The sequence below is a fragment of the Lepisosteus oculatus genome, chromosome 1 (genome assembly GCF_040954835.1).
Source record: "Lepisosteus oculatus isolate fLepOcu1 chromosome 1, fLepOcu1.hap2, whole genome shotgun sequence".
NCBI lineage: Eukaryota > Metazoa > Chordata > Actinopteri > Semionotiformes > Lepisosteidae > Lepisosteus > Lepisosteus oculatus.
The window spans coordinates 60,894,432-60,906,468 of NC_090696.1; the positions used below are offsets into that span (position 1 = coordinate 60,894,432).

At 35.7% G+C, this 12,037-nt stretch overlaps 1 protein-coding gene across 5 annotated transcripts in view; it reads right to left on the reverse strand.

Moving 5' to 3' along the window:
* Window positions 1–12,037, reverse strand: part of lingo2b (leucine rich repeat and Ig domain containing 2b) — a 493,320-nt gene that overhangs the window by 80,680 nt on the left and 400,603 nt on the right. For 3 of the 5 annotated variants that reach the window (XM_015345165.2, XM_069190989.1, XM_069190990.1), the window contains one exon: window positions 5,060–5,129. The exons of the other annotated variants lie outside the window; for them this stretch is intronic. In XM_015345165.2, the coding sequence (XP_015200651.1) occupies window positions 5,060–5,116 (57 nt within the window). In that variant the 5' untranslated portion in view covers window positions 5,117–5,129. The remainder of the gene's footprint in view (window positions 1–5,059; window positions 5,130–12,037) is intronic. 5 annotated transcript variants of the gene reach the window in all.

Consider the following 12,037-nt stretch of genomic DNA (forward strand, 5'->3'; position numbering starts at 1 on the left):
TCTACTGAATGTGGAAGCCTGGAGCACTTCTGTCCCACATGTCTAATTTTATTTTAGAAGTCTTTTGCTCAGAGAGGAGGATTACTTATAGTGGGGGTGAATTTCTTTGTAAGAGGAGAGGATGTTGTTGAAATGTTGTACTGTGTTGTTTTTTAAAAAGGTGAAATAGAAAAAAAAACTGTTTCACAAAAAGCAAATCAGTATTCATCAACACCTGAGATTCCATACTCACTCAAAAATACTCTTTGGTCCTGAAGCTATTGTCACCATTGAATGTAAGGCAAGTCATAGTGGAGTCTCTTTTTGTTATGTATGAGCCTATAATTGTGACACACTGTCACTTACTTCTTAGACTCAGGCTTACGCAAGCTCTATCGCCACCTAGTGTTACAGAGCTACACCTATTCATCAAAACCCAGTTGCCACTCTTTTTATTTGATGACTTGCCTATCAATTGCAACATCTGCTCTAAATGTAATTCAGTTAATTGCAATTCAGCCAAAACATCATGCAAATTACCGTGGGATTGTATTGGGAGTAAATTGAATTAAACCAGCCATTGTCCATAAGCATGTGCATTATGCTGAAGTAAATATAAAATAGTACTGCAATCCAACTAATTGTACCTACTTTTACCATAAAAAATCTTCATCAGGTTAGATTTTCCCAGATCCATTAAAAAATCATTCCAATATCCTCAACAGATCTACAGAACGTGGTTTCCGTCAGTGCCAAATCAATAACTCTAAATTAATATTGAACAGCAAAACTAATATATATATATTCTGCAGTAAAACAAAAATAAATTGCAAAGAAAAACAAATTGCCATCTCTTGCAGTGTCTCACTCAGTGTGCAGTAATGAGACTCCATTGCAGAATTTCCATACGAGTTGAAAGTGCAATAACTGCAGTTGTCAGAAACAGCTGTGTTTTGAATGCCAAGGGGCTTGTTGTCTGCAATGTCCTATTAACTCTCAAGTACCAAGGCACCTTCTGTTTGCAACAAGCCAACATGATTATTTTTGGTGCATTGTTATCAAGTTTTGCGCATGCATTTTCCCAAAGCCAGCATATTGGTTTTTATTGCTCTCTTTACAAAAAGTACGGCAATAGGGAGATTTCAGAAATATCATCAATTAATCTTTGTAATGGCAGCTCATATCAGACTTCTATCATGGCTAAAATTACTTTACTGAACAGGAGACATTTTATTGATGTCTCCTGGGGTAAACTCAGTCAGAATTGACCCTGAACAAGGTCACATTTAAAAACCATTCAGAAGATGCTGATTGTATTTTTCCAAGTGTAATGTGATAGTTGATATGATTATAAAATGGACTGAAAATTTGTAATAAATTACATTGTTCCACTAATGTAAAACAGTACCTGTTAACCCTCTCTGGAAGCATTTCAACTTTGACAGTGTTACAGCTTTAGGTGACTGAGCAGTGTCTCTTACATTTTAGATAAAGTTTGTGACACTTGGCAGAGTAAACACTTCCAACTTCAAAGGTCAGAGGATGTTTTTTCTGAGGTCAGGGGGAACCCTTGAGCAGAAACAATTGTAAAGTTTACCTTAGTATACCTAGGTAAGTTGTGGGTTAATGATTGTCAAGGAGCAGTACAGAAAGACACAATATAAGATCACATTAGGAAAGGGAAGAAGAAAGAAAAAGCAGGAAAGAAGAACAGGAGAGACAAGACTCCGGAGAACTCTTCCAAACCTGACTGGAGCTAAGTATTTTAGACTTGTTTAATAATGCCTACCCTTGTGGGCGGAGCGGTGGCACTGTGGCTAAGGATCTGTGGTTGTCGGTTCAAATCCTGTGGTCGGCAAAGGAATCCAACTCCGTTGGGCCCCTGAGCAAGGCCCTCAACCCCAACTGCTCCAGGGGCACTGTACAATGGCTGTCCCTGCACTTTGACCCCAAGCTTCTCTCCCTGTCTGTTTGTCTCATGGAGAGCAAGCTGGAATATGCGAAAAGATTAATTCCTAATCCAAGAAATTGTATATGGCCAATAAAATAAACTCTCTTAAAGAGAGAGTGCTATTCTGTGTTTTTTAGGGAACGTGGGTTTTCTGGGTAAAAGATTCCTCAGTTAGAAACATCCTTCCTGCTTAGGGTGCATTTTTATGGATAGGGTTATAGGCTCTCATTTATTTTGTGGCATTCGGGGTGCAGAGAGAGAGATTTAACTGCAGGTCACATTGTATTTAATTAGAAGCCAGTTTATCTCTTATGTGGCCTCTGTAGGCATCAAGAGTTTTTAATGCTTTGTTGCAGTCTGGGGTTTTCTGGGTGACTAGAATGTTAGGCCTCTGAAAAGTCTTGTTTGTAAATGCTGTGCATAGAGTAACTTGTGTGTTGTTTTGCTGTGTGTAGTGTAGTTTGCATTTTGTCATTGTAATAAATATACAGTATGGTTAACCAAGTGTGTCTGGATTATTACTCCTTTCAACAAAGCTGTACCAGAGAACAAAAAATTCACATGCCTATCATTATACCAACCGGTCGGATATATTCTAGAGAAATCACTTGCAAGTTGGGGGTTATGAATAATTATTTAACTTATTGACTTAACCGCTTGGTTGATACCTGATTTTCACAATTTTTGTAACCCTCCATTTGCAACAGCAGTTTGTTTAATATTGTTGAAGAAAGGAAAGTCTCCTACACATTGAAGGAAAATTTCCTCAAAAGAAAAAAAAATTGTCATGAAAGAAATAATAAAATGAGTTTAGCATGCTGTGGTACAGTGTGAGGAGGAAATTGGTTTATTCTGTTTTTTTTAATTAATTCTCCTATTCATTTCCAGAAGACAATAGCAACTGAAACTTGCTAAGTGTAACTTGATCTTATACTGTAGCATACATTCAAGCAACTAATTTTCAATGTAAATCTGTACTTTTTTTTTAGTTGTGAAGTGAAATGTCTCATTTTTTAAAATGACTGGAATATTTTTTGTAAAATCAACATCCAGATTATTCTTACTGCAAACTAATGTTTATTAGTGTCACGCTAAATTCCCTTTAACATACTGCCTTTAAATTGTACCTGTATTGGAAGAGTTTGTGACTGTGTTTCCTTTTCAACACGGTAGTACAATAAATAAAATACTGGTGTTCAGAAACAAATGAACATTGTGTATACAGTATATCACAGAATTTTCAAATTAAAGTTTTGCAAACCTTTACATTTAGAATTGTATCACACAGATCAAAGAGAGCCACTGAAAGTTTATGTTATTGAGCAATTACCAACAAGCTTAACATGTCTACTTGATATGTCAGTTACCACAGAATCGATTCATTGCTCATTCATGGAGGGAAAATAAAGGCATTACTCTTTCTCTTGGTTTATTAAGTGTAGATTTGTACCCAGACATTAATAAATAAAATGCTGTGATTCAGATGTAGTGATAAGACCTACTGTATTATTACAGTTAGAATTAAGTGTTGCTAAGGATTTTTAATAATCTTTGTGTTGCCTTGACCAAGCAGCTTGGTCTCACTCTGTGTAAGACACAGGGATGTGGCTAAAGAGGCCCCCCTGATAACAGACATTATAAAGCTGTATCCATCTAATGATACAGTATACAGTGCATATTGACTCCAGTAAGTTGTAGCAGGGCAGGCCCTAGCTTTTTGGGGGCCCTAGGCAAGATCTTGAAAAGGGGCCCCTCCAGATCACGAATTTGCGCATACACTTCTATTATCAGCCCCCAACTCAAACATATTTTTCTATTTAGAACAATTAACTAAATTAATTATCTAACTAGAAAATATATAACTTTTATTAACCAGCTTTGAAAAACACATTATGAATTACCTACAAATAAGAAGAAGAAGCACATGTTTTACAAAGATAACACGTATTTTAACATACCTGTCTTTTGACAATACTGTTTCCTCAAAATTATAGCAAATCATAATGTACAAATGACTGCACTAAAACCTTTGTAGAAGGGAGTTGTAGAAATAAATAAAGGAGTTGTAGATATAAATATGAAACTAAGTAAGAAAAAAACAAGTGCACTCAGTAACAAAGAAGATCAGTAAGGCGGAGAAGATGGGAATGTTTTATAAAAAACATTCTATACTGTACATCAATTCGCCTAGATTTTCTAGAGGCAAACTAATCATTATTTCCTCATACGATAATCGTCAACTCATTGCATGATTGATCCTCATGATGGCCAGTCACTGAGACAGGCTTGTGGCATGGTTGACCACAGGTATGTTTTAATCAAGCTCTTGTCTGCTCCTGCCACTATCACTGGGAGAATGATAATCCAAGGGGCTTGCCACAGTTTAGGGTACACCTTTGGTTTTTGGATGCTTTGGGGAATGAAGGTTAGGAACTCCAGTGAGGTCATGTTAGCTGAAGGTAACTCTAGCACGTTTCGAATTTCAATAACCGGTTCCGTCACATCTACATTACATTGATTACCACAGCTTAAGGCAATCACTTAAGGTACCACTTGTTTGTTATTTCCTCATCTGACAGCTCGGTGAAGTTGAACTGGACTACAAACCTTGCTTTAAGTTCTCCAAGGATTTTGAACCTCTCTTCCAAGGACACAATGACATAATCTACAACCACATTGAATAATGTGGTTACTAGTTTTTTTCATGTTATCAGTGGTAGGATCGTCTGGAGCTTCATAAGAAAAATGCCCTTTTGAGCTTTTTAGCCTTTTCTCCTTCAGGATACATTCATATCTTCACACATGTCTTTTGCCGATGCTTGTGGTACAGCAAAGTCAGTATATCAATATCTGACCAAAAATATTTTTGACTTGTTTAGCAGCTAAACTACATCCACCTGTACTGAAGGAGGCTGCATTAGTTTGCTGTCTCATTGGATTTTGCAAAGTATCTGTACATCATAGTACAAATCGAAAAGTGGACCCAAACTCCTCTGCCAACAACCGTCCATCAATTTTGAAGACAGGATCTGTGGCTTTGTCTCTGATGTCCAAGAGTACCTGTCTTATTTCAGGAGTCTGGTACAATACAGGCCTACAGCTTCAATGCTTTTCACCTGACTTTCCCACCTTGTTTAAGACCAGATCTTCAGGGTGATGTTGACATGATTCTTCAGGACTGTCCATCTTTGAGATGCAGCTGAAAAGAGAGTGAAAAACTTCTGTACGTAGCCAAAGGATCCAGTAGTACTTTTTAATCTTTGGTGTGTCCTCCAACGTTACAGTTCAAATGATGAAAGACATTGTAATTCGCTCATTTTTAACGGTTTTATCCAGATGTCCTGTGTGGCCACTAATTCCACTTTCAACTTGCCATATATGCTGTCTCATTACTTTCCTAGAAGTTCAGCTGCTTTGAAGAAATTATACATTATTTGGCTAATGTACAATGTCTGTGGATCCCCTTAAAGCAAGTTTCTCTTTGTCAGATACTGAATTATATGCATTAAAAATGTTAGAACGTCTTGCCAATGCTATCTCGCAGCCTCAAGGAGTGAGATCACTTGTTTATCAATTGATTGTCCTCTCTTAAGTTTCATCCCCAATTCTTTTCACATTGACGTGTTTTGAGTGTACAGTACATCATTGTTTTCATGGGCAGAACAGAAGCATTTTTCCTGTCGGCCAGCCCATCTCCTATCAACTTGTAGTTCTTTACGGGAAACAATTTGGAACAAAAGCAGAAGAAGGCATTATTTTTTCTAGAATAGACAAGCCTGCGTCTGTTGATCTTTTCACTTTTGATCAACATTCTTCTGAATGAATGGTGATGGCAGCTTTATCCATCCTATTTTTTGGAAATGTAAAATCTGTTTTTACCTTAAATGGTATTTTGCTTACCAAACCTATTTGAGCCATGTCAGATAGGTTAGATGGCCAATCAGCCAGATCATATGGTGGGGCAGAACTTTTGTGTTGATCTTGACTTTTTTATGGGATTTTGCCTGATTTGCAGGGACTTCAGCAGAAGAAGACCATGACTGATGGTTTTGAGTGCCTAACTTATAGAGAACAAAGAAAGTTTTGTTCCCTCATCCAAAGGTATTTGGGATTTTGTAGAGGAGGCCCCTCCAAAATATTTCAGAAAAGCATCTGTAGTGATATACTGTACTGTAGTTAGAGGATGGGGTTAACGAATTTCATAATACCCCCTTTTAAAGTAATACAGGAGTAACCAAAATAAAAACAACGTGTTTTTACTATATGTCGATAATCGCTGAACAGTCTTTTGTACTGTAAATTCACTTTCATGCTTTGTTCGGCCAAGCAGCACCAATTTTTAGCCAGGTGACCCACACAACCTGTATAAAACTGTTAGAAACATGAATCTGTTAACTTCTACTAAAACACGTCAAGTACTCTTTATGTATAACTAGAAAACTAGAAAACATCCACTAGTTACATGGATCTGAAGAGTCAAAATCAGATGTAATACAAATGCATTATTTCAATTACTTGACTTGGCTTACTTTATAACTAACAAACTTTAACAACCTAGATTAGCACAAAATTGTGGAGATAAACCTGTGTTAACTCAACTATTTCTTCAACTACTTTTTCATTTCAATGATATTAAGACACTACTATGACACAATTGCCCAAAATACCAGAAAGGACACCTACTGTATGAAAGCTGGCCTCCTTTAGACATTTTTGCTTCACAACTTTGTTTATCAGAAACAAACATCTTATTACATACTCAATGATGATTGGTTAATTTTTGACAGAGCTGTCATTATAATCATCCACAGTAGCAACAGGAAGAATAACTATGGGGAATTTGTTGCTCAGAGTTGAACATCTGATTACAAACACATATGTTGTGTTGCACATTATACAGTAGGTGCCCCTATAGTTCGCTTATGCCCAGAGCCAGTCCTATTCTGTAGTCTATTTCTTCTCTTGACCACGGTAAAAAATGATTGTTAATCACCCAAAGGATGATCAACCAATGAGGGATCTGCAGGATGAATACCAGACCTATAAATGATGGCATCTCAGCCAACCACTAACTGTGATGTTGCACCTTAAAAAATAGAACCTAAATTATTTTGTGAGTTAATTTACTAGCTCCTCATCTAGCTTGAGCTAAACTGGCAATCTGACTTTTCCAATGACATGTTTGCAAGCAGTCCAAGTCAGGACTTAAACCTTTCTCCAAGACACCAGACCAAGAGAATGAGTCTTTATAAAATATTGAATTCTGCCCAAGATATTAATTAAAAAAGAAGAAATCTTGTGTTCACAAACATACAGTACTATTATTTTCTCATATTAATGTATTCAGTATATTCAGAACCTAGCTATAACTGGTATGAAATTAGTTATCCTACCTGTCTAACTTGCAGCCTGACCCAAAAAGCTTTTTGTTATGCATATTTTGGTTTTATATCATTAAAGTTTTTACTATGTACAGTAAATAGAATACACATAAAAGACTTGAAAGTCATCAAGTACTCTTGCACTTCTGTGTTCTTACAATTTCTGATTGTCAAAGTAAATTAAAACACTGATATCACTACTCTTATAATAATAATAATAATAATAATAATAATAATAATAATAATAATAATAATAATAATAATAATAATAATAATCTATACATTAGAATATGCAGACTATAACAATATATTTAAACTTGCTTTACTGAATGCCTTTCCACTGGTTCAAGCACCAACATGTATTGTTTAGTGTGTGCATGAAAAAATGCATGAAAAGATCACAAGATTTAAATAACAAATGAATCCTCAGCAATTATAATAATATGTATCCAACAAGCTCATTTGCAAATTGAATTAGCTTTCTATTTGTAAATGAAAATATGAAGCTTTGTCAATTTTGTAGGATGATTTTCAGTAGTTTAAATTTAATTTAATTTTTCACACTATTATCACATAGAAATGAAAAATTTGTCTTAAACAGATATTCACCAAACAGTTTGTGACTGCATTTTGCATGTTACTCTTCTGGAAGACAGAGGTGGTAGCTTGGGTTCAACCCCAAGTCCTTGGGTTCAACCTTTATAATCAAACTTACAAAAACATTGTTTAAAAACAAGAACAATTTTAGATAAATAGAAAAGAAAAAAAATATTGTAAAGAATCTTTTTTTTTCAAACAACTCATGAAGTACACTGATCCTACTAAGATCTTGTAAATACATATCATCTACAATATGAAAGGAGGATAAATTGTTCATATATTTCCATTGATCTGAAAATTCCATATTTTATTCTAAAGGTCAGAGAAAGAGTAATCTACGAAGGTGAGAAGTAGCATTAATTCATATGAGAGATACAGTAGACACACACATAACAGGGTGGTTTCGGATGAGATTAATATGCCTTAATACCCTGAAATATAGAGAGAATGAAAGAGAGAGAGTGGAAAGTGCCCCTGAGCAGATAATATAATGATGACTAACACGAGTTGGGCTTAAACTATAAACTGTCAAGCCTTATCTTAAATAATAGTGATTCCAGTGTTAAAATTTCTGAATCACATTAGCCTTCCTTTCCCTGCCTCCAGATTTGTAGGCAGTCTTGTGAGACGGTGCTTCTAATCCTGCTGTTTGAATGACTTGGTGTTCCAATTTAAAATGGATAGGATTTTGTAATGCCAGCAGCCTGGGACTAAGGGATCTTCTTAAGACGAGATTCCCTCCCTCATTAATATGAGATTCCTGTTTACTTATCTGTGCATCGGGAACTGTCCCACATAGAAACACAAATTCAGCTCAGTGAAAAAAAACTGAGAAGAAGTAAATGCCAAGCAGGTACAGTAGCAATCAAGCGAAAGGAGGTATACTCATAGGCCCTGTTCAAAATAAATGCTTAAGCAAGAGTGAGGACCAGGTGGCCCTCATAGGCCCAGGGTTGATGCCAGTAATAAAACATACAGGTCAGAGCACTCCTTTAGGATCGGTCAATCTAAGAATTCCCAATGTACTATCCAGACATGTACATCATCTATTCACTCTGCTGACTAATTGATGACTTTGGTAACCATTTGCTAGTAAAATATTGGGACAGTATTTCTTCCTTTTCTGGTAGATGTTTTTTTTTTAAATGACTTCCCATATCAGTTATTTTTAAATTTAGTCATTTTAGATGACTGATCATTGGCAATGATCAAAAATCAAAAGATTTGCTTTCCTTTTCTTCTTTAAACATGCGGGTACAGTACATTGTTGCTGTTTTCCTGCTTGTACATAACCTTGTGTGGCTCATTATGATTAAACTTAAAATGTTCTGTGCCAATTATTTAATTCTTGTATAGCAAGGTATAACCAAATTAAATATATAATGTATGAGAAACTACTGTACAATGCCATTTTAAACTAAGCAATTATATTTTCAACACATTTTCCTAAAAAAAAACATAAAGGAAAAAGCCAATCAGCCCTTGATCAAAGAATCTCATCCAGTCAGATCCTGAAGGAAGCTATGGTATTAGTTTAATCAGCTTGGCAGGGTAGCTTATTCCAGACTCCCATAACATTTAAGTGAAGAAGTGCCTGTTTCCAGGCAAGAATTTAATTACCCTTGATTTCCTCTTTCCATGCACTGGAAGACAATATCACTCACAAAACCACATATTAATAAATTAAAAGTTGTAACGGAATTAAAAGTCTTTGCAAAGCTTAACAAATGACATCATGGTACTGACGCATGTGTGACTACATCCATGCATGTATCTACTTTGCAATAACAAAAAAAGTCTCTTAGCAGCAGGAAATGTTTATAAAATATTAATCGGCAGTTAAATGAGCTCTCCCCACAGGCCCATTTCTTGATCATGCCCATCAAGCACAAGATTCTGAGGCTGCACAAAGCTCAGTCTCTGCAAAACACTACAGTTTAGATTTTATTGAACTGGAACCCATGATAGCAATTAAGGGTTCACAGATTCTGTGTTAAATGTTAGCCAGTTATACAGCATGTGTTCCCACGTACTGAGTGAACAAACAGCAGGTGATCCTTATTCTCACTCTTGCTGCTCTTATTGCAGAGCCCTGGTGTAGTTAAATGAGTGCCCTGAAATGATTATTCCAACAGCACTGAATATTAATATGCACCTGATCCACAATACCAACCTCCAGTAGTTTAGCCATCCCCTCGGACCACACCTACACCATCACCATCTACCTCATTGTAATTTATTTATTGTACGTCTCCAGTCATTGTTTACATGTCTGTATTGTTTACATTCAAACTGTCTGCATGTTTACTTGCACATTGTCTATTGTTTGTTTGTACATTGTCTTGATGCACTGTTTGCACTTTGTTTTGTTTTTTACACTTGTTTTACAATCGAGAGACTTTCTGTAAGTAAGAATTCCATTGTACCAGTACCGGTTACATATGGCAATAAAGTTCAAGTTCAAGTTCAAGTTCAAGTTCAAGTTCCAGCACAAGATTTGTAGTTTAGCTTTTTGTGTCAGTGTTTCATTTTGATCCTGTTTTATTCCTTAGCCTCTGATAAATAATTCTTCTTAATTAGTTTAACACAAACTACTACTACGTTTTAAAAAAAGTTGCTTAAAGCTGAGTGACAGGAAATACCACAGAGCTGCATTTTGTCTTTCCATTTCAAATGAAATTTCTCCAACTACTGTCTGCTCCTAAAACCCAAACACATACTTTGTAAACCTGTAGTGCTTTCTGTTCGTACAGTGTAACGTTTTGGAGCTCTAGAAAAACTTTGTCCTGAAGTTCTTTCTTTTGCTTTTCAGTCAGTGTCAATGTGTAAAATAATTTGTGTTTTACACAGTAGACCACTGAGATAAAAAATAACCCAATTTATCAAGCTCTTCTCACCTAATTAGGGTGAAATAAGGCATATCTGAGGATGCAAGTGGAAACTACAGGGAAGTGCATTTAAAACTAAGAATGGGAGGCACTTACTCGAAAAATGTGTGCATGTAGAACAAGCCAGAAGTAAATACCGTAGCTTCTTTCATATTCTTGGATTAATTAGCTGCTAGAAACCAAATGAGCTGGGTGAGCAGAATGGCCTCCTCTTGTTTTCAATTATTCTTATGTTCTAAGAAATCAGAACATATATTAAGAGACAGTATGAACCGTATCAAAGACAATAGTGCATTTCAGTTACAATTGAGAAGCAGACTGTTGAAGAAAGTAGCTTTTACTATATAACAATTGGCATGTCATATTTACATGCTATATTTAACATACCATATTACTGTCAATAACTGTTTATCCAGTTCACCTGGAGCCTATCCTGGGAAAGACTGAGTACAAGATGGGATATGCACACTTTCACACCAGGGCCAGTTTTTTACAAAGAACAAATTAACCTACCAGCATGGCTTTGGACTGTGGAAGGAAACTTACATGAACATGATGAGAATGTGCAAATGTCTCACAGATACTGTAGCACCCCAGAAATTTAACCAAGGATTCTAGTGCTACAAGGTAACAATGATAACCACTGTGCCATCCATACTTAATCCACATACTGTACAAAGTAAGCAGAACATTTTAATAACTTCACTATCAACTATCTGTTTTGTGCCCTTGAATGAAAAGACAAAACATGTCTGCCTTTGAAAAATAGCACATATTTTTATGTAGCTTAAACCTTTTGTTTTATCTTCTACTTGAATATTAAAACAAACAGAAAAATGGGAGAGTAATTTTACCGTGTAAAATTATAATTAAAATGCTTATACATTCTGTAAATGGTTGTCTTAACCTGGGAGACTAAACCCTGTCTTCCTAAATCTACTGTACAAGAGTACGTCCTGCAAAGTTGTTTATGCTGGAGTATCTCATTAGTGTAACAAATAGTCACATCCTACAGCACTACATTTAAGATGCATATGGAATTATAGGAAATTGCAGAATATAAATTGCTCTTGGAACATATCTCCTGTGCATTCAGGAGTAAGTCGGAAGAACAATTCCTTTGAGTTCCATGTTCCTTTCAGTTGAGCATATAAAATTTTATATAATGGTTTCTAGCCTTCTCGGTTGAAAATGTTTGTATTGATACTTATTAATGAATTATACATAATAAAAAAAAC